This window comes from Eptatretus burgeri, chromosome 2, assembly GCF_056783735.1.
Source record: "Eptatretus burgeri isolate ZD-2024b chromosome 2, Ebu_testis_v1, whole genome shotgun sequence".
Taxonomy (NCBI): domain Eukaryota; kingdom Metazoa; phylum Chordata; class Myxini; order Myxiniformes; family Myxinidae; genus Eptatretus; species Eptatretus burgeri.
In genome coordinates, this window is record NC_140962.1 from 75,850,924 (window position 1) to 75,872,347 (window position 21,424).

The 21,424-nt window shown below is 44.9% G+C and overlaps 1 protein-coding gene across 12 annotated transcripts in view; it reads right to left on the reverse strand.

Annotated features, from left to right (window-relative positions):
* LOC147032361 (cyclic AMP-dependent transcription factor ATF-7-like) overlaps positions 1–21,424 on the reverse strand; it is a 123,424-nt gene that overhangs the window by 87,461 nt on the left and 14,539 nt on the right. For all 12 annotated transcript variants that reach the window (XM_085869922.1, XM_085869924.1, XM_085869923.1 and 9 more), the window contains one exon: positions 465–561. In XM_085869922.1, the coding sequence (XP_085726048.1) occupies positions 465–561 (97 nt within the window). The remainder of the gene's footprint in view (positions 1–464; positions 562–21,424) is intronic.

Below are 21,424 nucleotides of genomic sequence, written 5' to 3' on the forward strand. Positions count from 1 at the left end.
GAGTACCAGTATACTGGGCCGGTGTATACCCCGGTTAAAATAGGTGTACCATGTCCCTGTGTCGTAAGAGGCGACCAGGGTTGCGTCAGGAAGGGCATCCGGCGTAAAACATGTGCCAAATCACTATGCGGATCATACGGATGATCCGCTGTGGCGACCCCAAAATGGAGCAGCCGAAAGAAGAAGATATATATATATATATATATATATATATATATATATATATATATATATATATATATATATATATATATATATACACAAAACACCATGACATGAACAGCACTGAACAGAAGAAGAAAGGCTTTTATGCTGGCAAGGAGTTGGTAGACTTCTTGTGGAAGAAAAACTGATGGGGCCAAAAAAAAAAAAAATTAAATAAAATCATTAAAAAAAACAAAAAAAATTTAATAAATAAAATCACAGACCTTTGAGATGAGACTCAAAAGATTAATACAACTTACCAGCCACAATGACACTGTCACTTCGCATTGGGCCCAGCTTCAATGTCATCTCGTGCTTGTGTTTATGCACAGCCAAATGGTCTTCATTGGTAAATCTCTGCAAATACAGCAGCAGGGGAGGAACAGTGGTGAGAAAAATGAAAGGATGCTGGAAGTCGATTGGGAAAAAAAAGGGAGGCAGAGGGTAGGGGAATGTTGAGGACATATGAGGAAAAGAGGGGGGGTGGTGGTGGTGGGTGGGGGAAGTGCAGAGGTTGAAGGATTCAAGCATTTTTTGTTTGTAATAAACATATGTAGGTGAGGGTTGGCAGGATAGCCTGCAGATACGCACACTCGCCTCACAGGTGTTGAGCCATGGCTCGAATGTCGACTCAACTCGAAACTGTCATCCAGGTGTTTCGCAGGTGCAGTGCTTCAATGTGTGTGCCGTCCCTCGGATGGACGTTAAACCTGGTGTCCCATATAATATTAGTTGGTGTATGTTAAAGATGCCAAGGTGTCCTTTGCAAAGAGTAAGTGAGTCATCACTGGAACCCTGAACAAATGACACCATCACCTTCAGTCGAACATCAGGCCCGGCCAGCCATCGACGGACCAAAAACATTCCATAGCCAACCCCACAAGTAGTAGGGAACAATTGGGGCCGTTAAAGTGGTACTTGTGGTGGAATAAAATAATGCACGTGGGCCTTTATATCTCTAAATTCAAATGAAAGTGTCAACAAAACAGACAATCATTGTGGTTGGCAGGTGTATTCCACTTTCTAGTAAATAAAGGATGAAAATTAGGTGTGATTAAGAAAATACTTTTTACTGTACAGTATTCAGAAAGAGGTAACTGTGTAAAGCTGTTCACACAAGGAGATTGCAAAACACACACACACACACACACACACACACACACACACACACACACACACACACACACACACACACACACACACACACGGCTTTAAGAAAATGGCACGCCAGAGTCAATCGGACAAGTGTAGATTTTGCAAGGTAAAAACAGAAAGCACAAACCACCTCCGACAGGGATGTTAAAAAAACAAACATACAAAAAAAACATGTCAGAACAACTGTACACGCAAAGACACAACGAAGTATGTGGCATAATCTACTGGCACATCTGCAAAAATCTTAATATTCCAGTCCCAGAAAACTGATGGAAACATGAACCAAAAGTGATAACTGAGCACAAGGAAATAACACTCACATACGACCTGATGACCCCATCAAGCATGAACAGAGAAAAATCACCGTGACTGGATGATTTACTTAAAGGGGAACCCAAATGTTCAGCCCACCTCGATGATAATCGATCTCTTGATACCCTACAAAATAGATATAATGCGTCTTTTTCCGATTTATAAAGGAGATTATTTTGCGACTTCATCAAGTGATTCTTCTTCTTTTTCACGCTTAGTTGTGATGTCACACACCTGGAAGTCAACCACCAGAATTGTACAGTCTCCGGGTTACATCGCGATACGATTTAAATTAAATGGCTATTTTTTTTCGATTTTCCACAAATATGCCCAATTAATGCATCCTTGGTGGTTGCAGTAATACAAACTGAGATGCTTTCATGCTACACCAACGGCCGAATGACCCGAGGGTTGCCAAAAATTGGACGAGGCTTGTCCGAAATACCCGAGTGTCGAACGAGCCGACAAAATGTTCGCTTTTGTGCTCGGAACATTTTACAAAGAATTGTTCTGAAACAAGAGAGATGACTCGATCTTGTGGTTACCTGTCAGGATTGAGAGAGGATGCCCTCCCCATCATTAAGGGTAAGAAATCAGTTGCTCGCATCTGTAAGACCATCTCTACCCAGCTACCAGCACATGTACATGGGCAATTTGAGCAGTGATTCGAACACCTGTTGCCATTGCCCGGCAGTTACCACAAGAGCACCTGAAAATAATTATCTATTATCAACACAAATTTATACAAATCAAATGAACCACCATCTATATATAGTGGAGAAAAGTATGTATGTATCATCATCTATTCCTCCAAGAGGGTTTGACCAAGGACACTAAAACTTTACGGATCACTCCCCCTCCCCCCTCCCCCAACCCTCCACATCCCACTACAATCCCACATCAGCCATCATCCCCACAATAACTACCACTATCCCACACAATTCCCCATCAAGCATCACTCAAACAATACTCACCACCAGCCCACTCCCCCCCCCTTGCACCAACCTCCATCAACCATCACCCCCACAAAAACAACCCACATCCCACCACCCCCTTCCACAATTCCCCATCAACAATCATCCAACAATACCCACCACCATTGCACCCCCCTTACACCATCCCTCCAAAATACCCACAATCACCTCACCCCACTAGCAGCACTCCCCCTCCACTGGGGCAGGACATGAATATGGCACGACACAACACCACAGCACAGACACGACACGACCACAGCCACAAATGGCACCCCAGGAAACATGAAATGGGTTGATCTCGTAACATACAATACACCTGGTCAAGCTGTGACAGTGGGAGAAAGCATTCGTCTCCCATTTTGTCCGCGGTGTCCTTGCCATTGCAGTATCCGTGTCATGCCATGGTTGTGTCAAGTCGTGTCGGTACTGTGTTTCTGTTGGAGAAATATTGTTGCAGAAATGGGCCCTTAGTGGGTTGCTAAATATAGGATCAGCCCAGATCCCCCCTTAAATGCATGTTTAGCCAGGTTGTTTGGTAATCGGACGTTACATGCGTGTCGGGAGGTGTAGCAGGCTGTCCAGTGTTCATACAGTGGTGGTGTACCGAGAGGCGCCTTGCATCTTTTTCCTTCCCCCCCTTATAACTAGCCCTGCCCAGCGCTCTGACAGTGTCGGTCGGCGAGACGTGTCGGCAGCCGATTGGTGGAGAGCGGCTGCGGACTCGAGGGATGGACCAATCACGTATCCCGGGAGGCGTCCCAGAAAGGCCCGCCTCGAAAGGCAAGAGGAACGAACTGCATGAGGTCTATCTGCTTCTGCTGGATGAGAGGCTGCTGGTGTCGGTCGGTGATCTGCTTCGAGAGGGATGGCTGTGTGAGTCTACGATCTGCTTCGTGGAAAAGGCCCGCCCCGAAAGGCAAGGGGAATGGCTTGTGTGAGTCGGCGATCGGCTTTGTGGAGAGTGGTTTTGGCCGGCTGTTCCTCTTCGGCCATGGACCCAGCCTGCCATGGAGCCCAAGACCTGCCATGGAGTCTGCCATGGAGTCCATGCCATGGGCCATGGAGCCCAAGACCCCGATTTGGCCTAATCTGGTGAACAGGCCAGGCCTGGATTTGTATACTGGACCTTGTGAGAAACCAGCTGGAACACACTATAGATCTTCCTATCTTGTGCCATCGACCTTACGGGTGCTGTGCGCTGAGGCTGCATGCGCGAGTGGTTCCGGGAGAAGGAGTACGGGCGCCATCTTGCCACGCGGTGTGCTCGAGCTTGGGCGCTCGAATCCGTTGACATCGGGTTCTCACGAGCCGCATTCGTGCCTTTGACACTTTCCCCTGGTCCATGAGGCATCACCAAGGACTCTGTGTCTTGTCTGCATGTCACCCAGGCCTAAGGTTTATGTTGCTAGGGTCCCCTTCGAAACCCATATCCGTAACTCCCTAGTTAAGAGCGGGTTATAGATGAATGATAACGTTCGTGAATGCTTTGCTTGTGTTGTGTTCCCCGATGTGTCCCCAATAAATCTGGCTGATTCATGTGAAAGTTGTCGCCTTGAGTTTATTCGTGCCGTGCTGAGGAACAATTGTTCGATTTGTATATAAAACCAAACGGGCTACGGACTGGCAGACTTCGCTCGGTCTCTGACAAACCCAGTCTGTAGCCGGGGTCTATTTCCCCAACTGGTAAGGCCCAGGTATACGTTGGCATCGTGACCCGAGGCACATGACCCGAGGCCTGTGCCGAACTAGCCGGCGTTATAGCCCCGGAGATGGCGGTGCTGTTAAGTGACGCCGAATCTTCAACATTTGGCTGTCAAGAGTAGGGTGCGAATCCCACCACCGCCGAATCCTTTACCAATTTATCAATTAATACAAAATCCCTTATAAATCATCGAGAGCGGAAAAACAAAACCTACCAATCTGCAGTGAACATGCCACGCTCAAACAGATAAGGCTTCATTATCCCCCCCCCCCCAACTCCTCCGAAAGAATTTCCATCACTAATTGTGTCTCCAATAGTTTCTTAAAAATCCCATGATCAGTTTCAACATACTGTTACGGTTGTGGAAATTCACAGAACACCATTCAAGTTCCCCAGAGGTCAGTTATTTCGGTAAGTGTGTGTCCAGGTTCGATTTCCCCACCGATGTACAACTGGTTTATTCGTGTACCGGGCTGTGAATCTTGAGGTGGTGTTATTCTTTTCTATCTTTATTTTAACAACACCAATCTCCACAAACAGACGAACTTCTCCTCACCATCATCTCCACAAACAACACCATCTCAACAAACAAACGAACTTCTCCTCACCAGCATCTCCACAACACCGCCATCTTTTCACCAACAACAACATCCCAACAAACAACATCTCCACAAACAAACACGATGGCATCCTCGACAGCGGAAAAGTGATCTCAAACACGGCCGCGTTGTGAAATTGATCTCAAACACGGCTGCGTTTGACGGCGAGATCGGATCAGAACGGCGAAAGGGGCGGAGCCAGCCGGGGGTGAAAGTTCAAAGGTGAAAAGGGGGAGGGTGCTGATTTGGGGCGATGAAGCCCAGAACGACCCCTCCCCTCCGGGCTATAAAAAGGCGCGTTTCAACGCCAAGAGGGTGGTTGGTCGTTGTTGGTCGGTGGAGGCAGTCGAGTGGAGTTGAGAGAAGAGTTGGGCTGGGCCGTTGGAGTCAGCAGTGGAGTCGGGAGACGGGAGAAGCCGGCAGTTCAGTTGGAGACGGGAGAAGTCGCCAGCCGGAGAGAAGTCGCCAGCAAGCTACATAACGGTCCGAGCGATCGGGCCCCGAGTCGGTCGAGCGACGCTGAGGAGTGAGCGGGCTCTTAAAGAGCATCAACTCTAAAAGAGCAAGGCCCGTTCGCTCTTCTGAAGCGTCGTCGGCCAGGCCCGATCAACCAGGCCGCGGGGAAGGCCAAGCGACAGAGGAGCGCCGCCCGCCAAGCTGCTCGAGCCGCTTAAGCAACTGATGCGTTTGGTGACACCCCCCTGTGAACAGAGACATACGGAGGGTTGCCGACCAAAAGACCCATCGAGTCGCCTCAAGGGCGACAAGGTAACCTGCCCGGCCTCGCGGAGCTCCTTCGGTCATCCCAGCTCCGAGGACCATTAAAGGCTTACGAGGCCGGTTCTATCATTCTTTTCTGGGGTTTTTGCATGAAAGTCTGTGGCGCCTTGTCTACCAATTCGAACTGATTAAGTGCATGTATGTAATAAATAGATATCGGCTGTAGGTTTTTACTCGTCTTGTCCCCTACCCCCATTCATTGTTCATTGCATTTCTTACGTGTGCAAATAAATGTTCCCCATTTTTGAATGTCACCTGCTCGTTGCGTCCGTTCCTCCATTGACTGCCATAATTGCGTTCGGAATAATTAGCTGGCTGATTAATAGCTGATAAAACGTACATCTGGTCCGACGGGGCTTGGCGATTTAAAACCGCTCGGCAATCGCAAACGGAACGAGCTGCTTAAAGCGGCTCGTTTTCGTGCAGGCCTCGTTGAGGTGTAAACTCCCGGCATTTCTGTCTGCGCGAATAATTAGGTACATCGACAATTCGGCGATCGACCCTGTAGCGCGTGGACAGAAGAGTTGGCTGGTTTATGGTGTGGTTAACAACACCCGTAGCTGGGTTTCGGCGTTGATCCGAAAGCTGCGATGCAATTGCTCGCTCGGTGGGCGCTGTTAGCTAAAGGTGTTAGCCGCAATTGAGCTAAAGGCGGTCGCCCGCACGCCGGGTGGGCAAAAATCCAAGACAATACTGAGGAACCTTTAAAGTTGCCAATGACGGTGGAATCACGATCGAAATCTGAGCTCGAAAAATGTAAGCTGCCAAATGGATCAAGGTGAGTTCAAGGTGAGTTCAAGGTGAGACGTCACTAGCGAAAATCAAAAATCAACATGCCAGGGCTTTTTACTTTGAGAATGGCAAAAAAATATTCAAAAATTTTTTTTCTTTTCAAATTCGACAGCAATGAATGATCTTCAATAGTTTTCAGAAACAAAACAAAAAATTGCATTTGGGATGCCCATTAAAAAGGAAAAGAAGGTATAGGTAATTGAGGCATCAGTTCCCTGCGATTTTGGTGTAAATGATGCAGAAATCAAGAAAATGGCCAAATACCAGGACCTCAAAAATGAAGGGAAAAGATCCTGGAAGCGGAAGAGCACCAAAATTGTGCCAGTAATAATTGGAGCAATGGGAATGATGAAGAAGAACCTTAAGGAGATCTTCGAAACTTTCCCTTGTAGTATTACTACAAATGAACTGCAGTTGGAGGCTGTCCAGGGCTCAGTGACGATGCTCAAAAGAGCCCTCAGAACAAAACTTTGAGAAAAACGAAATTCAACAGCCTCGTCCACGATCATGACCCCTTACCGAAATGGAGCTGGATACTTTGAGACCTGGGAAGACTCCGTTTCATCTTCTTCAATCCGCATTTGGAGATACCAACACCAACACCAACACCAACACCAACACCAACACACACACAATCATAGCATCTTCAGCACAGTGCTCAGGTCCGAATAACTTAAACAGGACTCACCCAAAATAATCTATCTATAAATTTCCCGAGTCTCACGGAAAAATTGTGACACAATCATCAATCAGCCATCCTGTTCCTATTTTTGAGGCCTGTGGTTCAACGACGTGCAACAAGTTTACACAATGGAGCTATTAGAGCACTGGAATGATACGTTTAATGCAAAAATGTGCCATCTTGCAAGATACTCAGCCAGGCCAATAAATGCAATGTCACAGCCATTACTCTAAAAGCTGCGTAAAGTACATTGGTTTGACATGGAAATGGCCAATTATTCTGGTCCACCGAGACACCGAGCCATAGACTTCACATCCAGAAAGGTCTCAAAAAGCAATACATAGAGTTCATTCACACTCTTCAAGGCCAAAAAAGTTCATGTTTCAAACTGAAATCATTGGGCTGGCAGAATGGCGTCGAGGTTTGCACACTCAACCTCTGAGGCGTCTCACCCGAGTTTTAATCTGCTCCCGGCTACAACTTCTCATTCTGGTGTTACACAGGCATGGTGATTCATCAATGTGTGCGTCGTCCTTGAATGGACTTAAACTGCGCGTCCCGTGTAATATCATTAGCTGGTGGACATTAAACATGCCACGGTGTCCTTCGCGAAGAGTAGATGAGCTATCAGCGGCACCGTGAACAGATTACAAGTTCCTTTCCACTCAGTTGAGTATACTGCGCCAGAGCTGCAACCAGTCCAGGATTGTAACCATAATCAAGAAAATGGAACGGCAGAACCGACACACTCTATGGTACATGATCACAACCAATAACTTAAACCATTTGGAGTTTGAACATGCTTGGAACATAAAAAACCTAAAAATCAATCATACACAAATTGTTCTTTGACTTTTTTACGATTCAAGAGCAATATTTTTCTACCTTATGTGATTGATAAAGAGACTGAGCACTTCCAGGCTCAGATGGGTGGGAGAGGAGTTGGGGTGGAGACCCCTTTGCAGACCTCGAAAACAATTACATATTCGCACATTATGTTGACCACAAGCTCTACTAAAACGTAAACATTACCATATTGCAAGTCCCAAGGGATGAGCAACCGGCACAGTGCGTGCAACGTTTTTCCATTTTATGCTGCAAATTTACACAGGGATCCAAAACCCAACAGGATAGCAATTACAGTTGCAACATGGGTACCAGATGTCTCAGGGTTTGAGTGGCTTGGAAAACGAGCGGTCTATCCAAAATGTACAGCCTCAGACATATTTGCTGTTTATTATTATTAAAATAGACTGACTTCAAGCAAAGAGTCGGTGAGATATCTCTGGCATCATGGCCAAATTCCTGCCCGAGCTACTGCTGGGAAGGCAGTGGCAAACTACCCAGTATAACCCTTACCAAGAAACTGCTTCGGCAGGACTGAACCTGCCTTCAGGTCGAACATCAGAATACAAACACCCATTTCAGCATCGAAATGAATGAGTGAAACAAATTACTGGGCTTATCAAAATGGCAACCACAATAGAGGATGTCTTGGGGACTATCCATGCGTATGGGGAACTGTTACTCGACCACATCAAAATAAAGTTCAGGTTACACAAATCTCTCTCGCCCTGTGCGAAGCTGTCGTGGGTAACGCGTGTCCTCGACAAATGGCCGCGCTAGGTGTCTGTTTACGGTGCACATTGCCCTCGTCAAGAGCCATGTGTATTTATAGACAGGTTGCAATGTTGTGGGCAGTGAGCATCATGCCGTTATGGAATACCAACGCGGAGGTGGTCGGAATGGACGTGGCCAAGGGCCAAATACTCCACATAGAAGACGCTGTTTATCACCGCGCTCGAATGCCAAAGGGGAAGAGGATTAACATGCATACCCCAAACGAGAACATGTCAATAAGAAAAGGTTTTCCTTTGCTGGCATACAAATGACCACGACCACACACACACACACACACACACACACACACACACACACACACACACACACACACACACACACACACACACACACACACACACACACACACACACACACACACACACACACACACACACACACCAGGTCTGCGGCATCTCACAAAGACAGCAGCAGCATTACATCCTGTGCGTCACGTATAGATAAAAATACATCACTGTTCCCCAATGACGTACGATGTCGTGGAGATTGAATAGTATTCGAATGTAGATAAACAAACGTGTACTCCAACTGCAAAATAATCCACCATCCAATTCAAAAATTGATTTTTTACTTCAACATTAGCATAACATCTCAACATGTAAAAAACAGCCACCCCAACCAACCATCACCCCTTAGACCAAAGTAGGAAGGAGAAACACGAGCATAAAAGCAGTGTACCTCAGAAGTAAAAGCTAGTTGCAGAAACAGCTTTGTTGCTCCTTTAAATGGAACAAGTAGCTGTGTCGACGTTATACAATTGCAGCCCGAGTGTCACTTTTGCCACAATACACGGAGAACGTTCACCAAGGATCCAGATTTTAGAAACCTTTCATTGGGTAGAAAACTTGTAAAATGCCAAAAGAATCCATACACCAATTATTTTTGTTGAGAATGAGAACAAATTATTTTTGTTCTCTTTGGCAATACCACTGTGGCATGCCATTATGGCAAATAAGCAAAACTTAACAAACGGTACAATTTACCGGTGATCAAGCAGCCCAAATGGCATGACTGTAGAAATGCTGAAGTAAGCACACACATAACATTACTATGACCATTTAGAATAAAGCCCTATTCAAAGAGCAAGACTGCCAAGCCATTAAAAAAAAAAAAAAAAAAATCACGAAATAATAATGTAGCTGAATCAAATGTCTTGCAAGCATTGAAGACCAAAGAGAAAACAGAGAATAAGCATCATTAGAAAATCGTTTTCCCACAATAAACAGCAAATGGAAATGAAACTTCAAAAAGTGTGCTTGGAAAGTAATTACAGAAATTTTATGTTTCTTGGGAATGTACTATCGAGATAATCGACTTCTGCAAGCAATAAGGACATTCTGAACATGCAGCGGCATGACTCGGCTTAACAGAGTTTGAACTCGAGGAGGGGGGGGGGGAAACACTACGGCTCAGCAAGAAGCTTGCAAAGCAAACCAGACATTCCCCAAAGTGTCAATTACGTGGCATTTCAAATTCAACAACACTGTGATAAAATAAACTTTTGTCAAAACATCACTTTTAAGCAAGTCTGGATTAAGCCAAAGTACCGTCAAACGGCAAATAAAGTAAAATGGCAAACTTGTCTTCCTATTCATGTTCCGATTTGTGTTAAAAACATAACATTCAATTTAAATAACTTGTTCCACAATCATAAACTGATGAGACGGACGGACAGACAGACAGACAGACGGACATGAGCCAATTGTCGAACACCGCTTTTTGTTTTGCGTGCGCAGGATAAATATGTAGCTACGAAAATCACTCGCGAACAAGCGACACTGCCCCCCCCCACCCCAGAAATATCTCATCAAAATTTTGGGTGCGTATTATCCAAAGGGAACGAAAGTGAAAGCTGAATCCTGATTTCTCACACCAACACAAGACCAAACTTCGTTTCTGGGTGACGCCATCTTTAAAATGCAGTGTATTGTGGGGTATTTATGCAACAATGAACATATTTTTTTTTGTTCTGAATTACAATTATTTGGATAGAATAATTAAACTTGTTGGATTATAATATATGAATTTGCTTCCAAAAAAAAAAATATATATATATATTGTTGCGAATTCGCGCCCGCCGGCGTGCGATCGGCCGCTCGACTCGAATGGCGGCCGCCTCGCCCACCGGAACGGACAATTCAGTCGTGACCCTCTCGGAACAACGCCAGGAGCTAGTCATGGGACCTCACCACGATCGTGCCAATTGCCCACCCGCGCAGGATAGGGTTGCTCGCCAAATTCGATCTACCTAAGTACCTGTGCGAATGGTCGACCGGGCGATCATACAACACAGGCTGACTCCGGACACGAACCGCTTAAGCGGTCCGTTCCGTGCTACAGTGATAACTGAGCGGTGTTATCGTCGGCCTTGATGGTTCCGATTAATTACCGGGACATTGAAACCACTACGAACCCATTACGTGATGCAAGATGGAGGGTCAATAAAAAAGGAAAAGAGACGAAGCAGAGCGGGAACAGTTCAACAAGCAAGCATTTTTATTCTCACACACACACACACACACACACACACACACACACACACACACACACACACACACACACACACACACACACACACACACACACACACACACACACACACACACACAAGCACGTATCTACAGCTATACAGTCAAAATGCACATAAAAAGCAAAGGAAGAGTTAAAACCGAATACGCGTACACACGGCAACACTTAAACAGTTCTACTTGATGGACGGCGCCAACACACATTTACTCAAAAGCAAAGGAAAAAGAAAGGAAGTCGCGACTTCCCTGTTTGTGGCTGGTGAGTCCCTCTCCCACGACCGTCAGCGTGGTCGCGCCTGGCCCCGACCTCTCTCGCGGCCGGCGAACTCTCTCCGGCACTCCTCGTCCGGACGCGCAGGTCCACCTCACAACTGGCACTGCCGCGTCTCCCGTCCGTGCCTTCGTGAAAGGGCCGCTCGCCAAGCCGCGGGTGCAGGACCTCTTCCCTCGACAAGACCAGCAGACTGGAAGCCTCGCAAACCAGACTCTCAAACCAACTCGACCAACCGAAGACCAACCCTCGACCAAACGAAGACCAACTCTCGACAAAAACCAACCGAAGACCAACCAGACCACCAGCCAAGACGAAAAGGAAGAGGCGGAAGAGGAAGAGGCGCTAGAGCGCCCCACCCGTGTCCGTCTTTTATAGCGCGGGGCTCCGCCCTTCACCACGCCCCGTTCTCGGCTCCACCTTCCTTCGAGAGGGTTCCCGAAAAGGGCGTTCCCTCATGCTCTCTCTCCACTCCGCCCCGTGCGGGGGCCAGGGGAGTCAGTTTTTGGCTCTGGGCCAGAGAATTATTCCCCCAAAATGAGACCCCTCCCTTACATGACCTCTGACCTTTGAACTGCATCGCCCCTCCTCCACTCCAAAGCGCAGGGAAGATCAGGCGGGAGAAACAGGCGGGGAAACCCGCGCATCCTCGCAATTCCCTCCTTGGCGCCTTTGTTTGCCGTTCGGAAGCGGACGTAGTGGCGAAGATGTGGTAGTGTAGATGGTGGAGGTGGTGTGGTTGTAGTGTGGTTGGTGCTGTGATGGGGATGGCGTGGTTGTTGAGATGCTGTTTGTTTGAAATAAAAGATAGAAAAAGAAAAACGACCAACTCAAAGCATCGCAGCCAGGATGGATCACATAATTTCCCTCTATACAACGGGTTTGGGTTAACTACACATGTACCTATGGAGATATCTCACCTGAGGGCCCTTTATGGTGTAATGCGAATTTCCACAGCCGTAACTATATATATATACACACACACACACACACACACACACACACACACACACACACACACACACACACACACACACACACACACACACACACACACACACACACACACACACACACACACACCACCATATAGGGCTGGGTGATATTGATATTTTTGCTAATCGATTATCTTTCCTCCAAATATCAATGATGTAGCGATATATCGACATTGCGCAATCACTTATGCTTACGTTGCACAGCCACTCGGCGGCGAGTGCTGGTGCTTGGGATGTACACACGATAAATGTTTATATAACCCCAATGATGACCCACTGCACAATAGCTTGAAGATATAGCTGTTTATCAACATGTAATCTCTCCTGAAATTGATGTAAACACTTTTGTGTGATCTCATTGAAAGCAGTTGCATCATTGTCAAACACATCATCAAATTAATGGGTATTTTTGAATATTAATTGCACTTTTTCAGAGTGGCAAAGAAGTCACTGTGACCTGACATCGAACTTCATCTATGATTCTATACCGTATAATGTATATTAAAGTATCCGGATTTCTCCATAATCCATCCGCCGGCCTGTCACGGTCTTTTTGCTGAGACGTCATTACGGCATCACCTCTAGCGCTGGGCAAAGCCTCTACTGAGGTGCACGTCATCCCGCCGTCAAGCACGGGATGGGTTGAGTAATAATCTATTTCTTTAAAGTTTTTTTCTTTGTTTACGATGGGTGCATGGGGAATGAAATGCACATCGACCCACGATGGGGAGGGGGTGAGGGGGGTTGGGGATGAGTGTTCAGTTTAACTATTGTGTTTGTCGCTCTGAGGCCAGCATGTTTGTGAGCTGCCTTGGACGAAGCGCTTTTTATATGCGTGCTTTGCTATCTTGATAAAAGCTCTCCTGCATGCGGTCAAAGTCAGAGGTCAGATGTGGTAATTGCACCGGTGAAAATAATCCCCCTCCTCCTCAGGCATGGGATCCTCAACGGAAGACCCTGATGATGAGGCAGGATAACTGGCAACTGAGATGGGACAAAGTTTTCTCACCATTCACATGAAAGGTTAAACAATCAATCATCCATCTTAGGCCCTACTGCCATTGCAGCAGAATATTATTGGATATTAACACGTGCATTGCAGCACCGGATACCGATATATTTGGTGACGTGGTAACCTCCGATCGTCAAATGTGAAAAATAACTGTCAATTAAGACCCATGATCGGTAAAATCAGCGGAGGAGTCACGTGACCTCTCAAATGTGCGAATCATTCAAACAACCGCACACAGTACAAATACAACCTATACATCGATTTAAAGGTAATTTTACTGCTCAACAAATGACGCAACTCTCAATGGGGAAAAAAGTTTGTAAAAAAAAAAAAAAAAAAAAAAAAAGGATTGCCATTTTCGTTAACTTCACCAAATATACACCTCAAATATACCTGCATCGTATAGTTTAGAAGAACAAAGTTCACATCATGATTTGATTTTTTGATCGTAAATTGATCGTATACGTTCGATTAATTTCATCGTAGATGTCTCACCTCAAATAAGAAACTTTTTGGAGTGTGTATTATTGGTAGAAACAGGAATTCAATGGGAAAAATTTAGTGAAGAGATATCATTATGGGTAGAGAGGGTAACCTTGGCAACTGTTCATTTGTTTTTCAATATTCAAATGGTTTCTGGTCACTATAACAGAAATATTCAATCACAGGTGAGATATATTTCCTTTCTTACAATATTATTGATATCTCCGACCTCTTAATCATGTCTTATCTGAGGGGCCATTCAAAAATTAAGCACCCAACGCATCGCGGTTGGGGTTTGGAGGTTGGTGGGGGTGTGTGTATGTTCAAACTTCTAAGTTTTACACTTACAGGGGTTTGGGGGTGTTTCCAGAGACGTCATGTCACGACGTTTTTCACTTGCATATTAAAACGAGCTAGTAAGATAACTTTTTGGATGTTTCTGGGTGAGCTTTCCTGTAACCTTGAATGAGGTTCTGATTGAGCTTTTCTCTATCAGTCATGGCTTTGCCGAGAGATCTCACTGTAAACTCGTCGATGGAAGAAAAAAAAAAGAAGTGATAACACCTCTTTGAGAAGAGGAAGAAGCTGTAGCAGTAAAATACGTTGTTCATCTCTCTCATGTATATATATATATATATATATATATATATATATATATATATATATATATATATATATACATATACATATACATATACATATACATATACATATATATATATATATATTCATATTCATATACATATACATATACATATATATACATATACATATACATATACATATATATATATATATATATATATATATATATATATATATACATACATACATACATACATACACGAGACGACCCGTGAACCAGTTGAGTTCCCGTTGTGACAGCGGTTGATGAAAAAAATCATTTCAAGAAGAAAAAAGATAGCTCGAGCAAACTATACCGCTGAGGTTGTTTGCATTGATCAAATAATCCCGAAGAGTACTTGACTGAATTGGGAATTGATTTTTTAATAATTTTTTCGTTGCCCGATTAAAACTAAAGGCCCGGTCACCCCTTGACGTTTTAGCCAGCGATGGCAACGTATTAAAATGTATCTAAAACGCTGGCTTACGTTGAACTTTTGATGTTTTTTTTTAAAGATTCGGACGTATTCATAGCGACTTGGTCTTATGAATAACGCATTGGTAACGGACACAGAACGTTTCGTTGTGTTATAGATAACTTATACCAACGAATGCTGAACCTGTTGGCGGCCTACACAACCGATGCCCAACGATAGTCTAACTTAGGCATAGCGCGTTGCACGCATCGCCGACGATGTCGTGACGTAGCCTATTAAAAGGCTGACGCACAACGATTCGAATCATAACTGCCGTAGAAATGGAAGTGACAACATCGCGGTCACACCTTGGCGATCTTGCCAGCGTATGCCGACCTAAGAAAAATGTGTCTAAAACGTTGGGGCACGTCAAATACGGTATGAGTAAGTTTGGTATACGTGAGTACAACGCTAAAGTACGCTATCATACGTCGTAGTAAGTAGAGTACGTCAATAAATTTTAAACATGTTCAAAATTTTACGACGTACTTGGCGTATGACACACGTTCCGCATGCGATGGGGATAAGTTTTACACACGATTTGTGGACGCTTACACACATCCACAAAGGCTACTTATAAGCTACTCATAAGTCGAAACACGTCGCGGTAATGTCCTTTTTATGCGAAACTTATTTCTAACTTATGTTTGACGTGCTTTGAACCAATTCTTTACGTAGTCCCAACACACATAGACGTATGTAGACGTATTCCAATGACGTCTTCCGGTCGACAAAAAAAAAAATGAACGTGTTTCTAGCTTACAACTGCCATATCAAGACGTGTTCCCAGCGGTTTTGGGAATTGGTATATAAAAATGCTGCTCATAAAAGGGGAACCCAACAGTGTTTGAGTCCTTTTTGAGTCGATGTCCATGTCAGCAGTAACAGTATCAGTATCAGTATCAGTATTAGTAGTAGTTTGTTCATGTTGGCAATAGTAGGTGAGTGTGAGGGGGAGGGTGTGGGTTATGATGGATCGTCCTTGCGTTTAACGATTTAAATGATAAACTCAACGATTTAAATGGCTGCAACTCCACTATTGAAAGTAGACCCTTGCGTTCAACAATTGGATTTTTTTTTACAACGCAACGACTTTTAAACGGTACCACTCAGCTAGTTTCATTGTTTACAATGAACGATTTAAATTGCTGTCACTCGCCTTTGTTTTTTGATGCTGGGGTTTGGAAATTTGAAGCGTTTCTTCTGAACGTGTTAAACGCTCAAACTCGACTATTTTAAATAGACGCTGACAATGGACAATTGGAATCATAGCCAAGCAAGACATCGAAGTGTGAACATCCTCGTCATGCCGAAGAAAAGTTTGAAGAATGCTGCAAATAAGTGTCCTGGCCGTGGCCGTGGACGCTGACGCAAGGACGATCCATTATACCGACGTCTTTCAGCCTATGAGTAACTTAAAAGTAACGTCTGTCGACGTGTGGCAACGATCGCGTAACGTGCCAACAACACGTTAATCATAGGTTAGAAATAAGTTTCGGGTACGCTAAACATTACCTCGGCGTGTCTCAACTTATGATTAACTTACAAGTAGCATGTGTTGACGTCTGTCAACGATCGCAGACCGTGCATACAACTTGTGGCCAGCGTAGCGGAACGTGTGAGTCATACGCCGGCATACGTCGTGAAATTTCAAGCATGAAAAAATTTGAGGACAACCAAAAAGTACAACGTTTAAAGCCAGCGTACAACGACGTATGGCAGTGTTTTTCAGCGTGCTCTCAATGTTATCAAAACTTACCCATAACGTATTCAACGTGTACCAGCGTTTTAGAAAAAAAAATTCAAAAAAAATCGGCATACGTTGGCTAAAACGTCAAGGTGTGACCGGGCCTTAAGCTTGATGCTGCACACCGCAGGAGAATGGTGAGTAAGGTGGCCCTAAAATTTTTGCGCTATCGTGTACTGTTTTTGCTGTATTTTGGGAACATACATACATACATGATGAGAGTTTTAGGAATATATATATATATATATATATATATATATATATATATATATATATATATATATATATATATATATATATATATATATATATATATATATATATATATATACATGTGTGAGGCGCTGTGTGGAGTGATGCAAGGGCCACATCGGCCATTTTGGAGTTAATGCCATATAGCACTATTTTAACCCTTCCCCTATCATCTGAGCCCATCATCATCATATCATTAAAAAAAAAAATGTCGCTTAAATCACTCCTCCTCACCGGGCCTCATGTATTATAATAATATATATATATATATATATATATATATATATATATATATATATATATATATATATATATATATATATATATATATATATATATATATATATATATATATATATATATATATATATATATATATATATATATATATATATATATATATATATATATATATATATATATATGCCTGGTGTTGGCGCAGTGGTTAGGGCAGCGGCTTGGGATCCAAAAGGTCCTGAGTTCAAGCCCCGTTGGGCCACTGAATTAATACACCAGGGGGTTGACTCAGCGTGTCATCCTTCAGAGGTCGGCGAAATGAGTACCAGTGTACTGGGCCGGTGTATACCCCGGTTAAAATAGGTGTACCATATCCCTGTGTCGTAAGAGGCGACCAGGGTTGCGTCAGGAAGGGCATCCGGCGTAAAACATGTGCCAAATCACTATGCGGATCATACGGATGATCCGCTGTGGCGACCCTGAACGGGAGCAGCCGAAAGAAGGATATATATATATATATATATATATATATATATATATATATATATATATATATATATATATATATATATATATATATATATATATATATATATATATATATATATATATATATATATATATATATATATATATATATAAAATGTTTTTTGTCTGTGACCTTACTGCTTTAAGCTCCAGGAGTTAATTCACGACAACAACAAAAATAACAATAATTATAATGAAAAAAAAAAAACTTTCTACGATCAGATTATTAACCACGATGCACTTAAATAGGCATTTTAAACAGTCATGATGAGGTCATTTGGCCCATTATTGCCGTGTTGGACTCCAGAGTCAATTCATTTACTAATATGATGTCATTTCTTTACGACAGCTTCACTCCTTTACACCCTGTACGGCCTGTAGACCCCATTGGACCCTTTACACCCCTGAGAATCTTTAATACCCATTTTGATCCTTTTGAGATATATAGACCGTCTTCGAACCTTTCGACACTTTTCAGACCTATGGACCTTTCAAGACCCTTTGGACAATTTCAAACCGCTGTTGCTCTTTCGCCCTGAGACCCCTTTAGACATGTAGATCCATTGAAGACCCTTAGACCCTTTATACACTTTAGACCCCAAAGACCCTTAAAATGCGGGTCAGTGTGTCAGAGGGTAAAAAAAGACCCTCACCGGATGACGGGATTGGGGCAAAGCCTTCGGGACCCCCAATCTTTGATGATAGGAGGGAAACCACGGGGTAACATCCCTGGGTCAGATTGCGGGAGAGTGTGTCGGAGTGGTGCTGAGGTGTCGTCCACCAGACGGCAGTCTCCTTGGGTTAACCTGAGGCGGTCCCTTCGGGTGGGTGCCTGGAATGTCCTATCCCTCAGAGAGGATGATCAACTGTCTCTGTTATCATCTGAGCTCAAGCATTTGGACATCGGGATTGCAGCTCTCTCTGAGGTTCGGAGACCGGATTGCGGCGAGATAATGGTGGGTGGTTACACCTACTATTGGTCTGGTTGCTCTGATGGTTACCATACCCAAGGAGTTGCTGTAGCTGTGTCCAATAAGCTGACCCCAATGATAATTCAGGTAACACCGGTCAACGAGCGTATTATGAGATTAAGGATTCGTCACTCCTGAGGTGTCATTTCCCTGGTCTCTGTTTATGCTCCGACTGAGGCGAGTGATCTCACCATGAAGGATGCATTCTACACCACGCTCGAGTCTGTGGTTGATCAGTGCCCCAGACGAGATACACTTCTAGTCTTGGGGGATTTCAATGCATCGACTGGAACTGATAGGGATGGTCATGAAACATGTGTTGGTCCCCATGGGTCTAGAACTGTGAACCTGAATAGCACCAAGTTCCTTGACTTTGCAAGAAGTCATGGACTTGGGGTGGCTGGTTCATGGTTTCAGCACCCACAAGCTCATCGTTGGACTTGGTATTCCAACGCTGGCAGTGTGGCAAAGGAGATTGACCGTGTCCTCGTTGATGGTCGCTGGAGGATGATCCAGAACTGCAGGGTCTGCAGGAGTGCTCAGCTCCTCAATACTGACCACCGGCTTGTTGCAACAACGCTGAAGTTGCACCTTAAATCCAGGAGAATGGTAACATCCCAGCCTCGGCTAGATGTTGGCAAGCTCAAGGATGAGAGGGCAGCTGAGGAGTATGCGAACAAACTGAGTGGAGATTTGGGGGGTCTGGGTACTTTGGGGGTCCTGAAGAGTTGTGGAGTGCCTTCAAGACCACCGACCTTGATGTTGCCGGTGGATGTCTTGGAACTCACCATAGGGCAAAGAAGAATTTTGTCTCTCAAGGGACACTAGATACCATTGACCAGAGTCGCAGGGCGAGGCTGAATTCCAGAGCTGAGCTGTTCAGGGAGCTGAGGCGAAAAACTGTACGTGCGCTAAGGGTGGACAAGGAGGCCTATGTGCGAGGAATCTGTGAGGGGTAGAACATCACCTGTGGTCAAGTGAGTCTCGTCCTGCTTACAGGGGAATTCACGCATTGCGTTCATACATGTCCATCGCTCGGTGTACTGCAGTGAGAGCAGAGGGTGGTAGGCTCTTGACAGAGGATTCCAAAGTGAAGGCCCGCTGGGCCGGTTACTATGAGCGGTTGTACCAGGCTGATCCACCACCTGTTGAGTTGGACGTCAGGGGTGTTACAATCCCTGTTGACCCTCCAATCTACTGTGGTCCACCTTCGCTTGTGGAAACACAGGCTGCAGTGAACCAGTTGAAATGGGGGTAAAACTCCAGGGATCTGTAGCATCCATGCTGAACTTCTCAAGGCTGGTGGAAATGTTGTACTCATGTCGTTGCATGCAGTTCTGTGCTCTGCTTGGAACACAGGCATCATCCCAACTATGGATGACTGGAAGAGGAGCCTTGTTGTCCCTCTCTGTCCCTCTCTGCAACAACTACCATGGGGGTGATGCTGCTCTCAGTGCCGGACAAAGTCATTGCTCAGATAAATCTTGAAAGGGTTCGCCACCATCTGCTTGAGTACCAGCGTCTGGAGCAATCAGGCTTTACACCAAAGAGGTCAGCGATTAACCGTATCCTTGCTCTTCAGGTCCTCACCAAATGCAGATGAGAGTTTCGGCAGGGGCTGCTTGCAGCCGATGTTGATCTCTGTAAAGCGTTCGATTCAGTGAATCAGGATGCCCTCTGGAGGATTCTTGGCCTTCATGGGGTGCCACCAAAACTGATCGATCTGATGTCTGAACTCCACTCTGGTACTGAGAGTGCTGTGAGATGTGGTGGTACCATCCCTGACTTATTTCCAGTTGTTACTGGAGTTTGTCAGGGGTGTGTACTGGCACACATACTTTTCAGCACTTGTATGGACTGGATTCCAGGGAGGATGTCGGAGAGATCAAGCTGCGGTGCTTCGTTTGGGAATGTCAAGATTTATGACCTCAATTTTGCAGATGATGCAGTCATGTTTGCGGAGGCTCCAGATATCCTTTTGGGGGCCCTCGAGGTGCTGAATGAGGAGTTGGAGCCGCTGGGATTACGGGTTTCCTGGGTCAAAACTAAGATCCAGGCTTTCAATGACATCTTGGATGCTCCGTCCTGTCTGTGCCTGTTTGTGTTGAGGATGTTGAGGTCATGGAGAGATTCACTTACCTTGGCAGTGATATTCATGTCTATGCTGGCTGTGAGTCAGAGGTCAACAGACGTCTGGGTCAAGCCTGGGGAGTCATGGATTCACTGGATAATGGGGTGTGGTGCTGCCGGTACCTGTGCGGGGGGACGAAAGTTTCAGTCTTCAGGTCCTTGGTGCTTCCAGTCTTGCTCTATGGATGTGAGACTTGGACTCTGACCAAGGATTTGAGACGGAGACTTCATTCCTTTGGTACCAGGTCTCTTCGGATAATCCTTGGCTATCGCTGGTGAGACTTTGTGTCCAACGAGAAGTTTCTGAGAGAGACTCAAATGAGATTCGT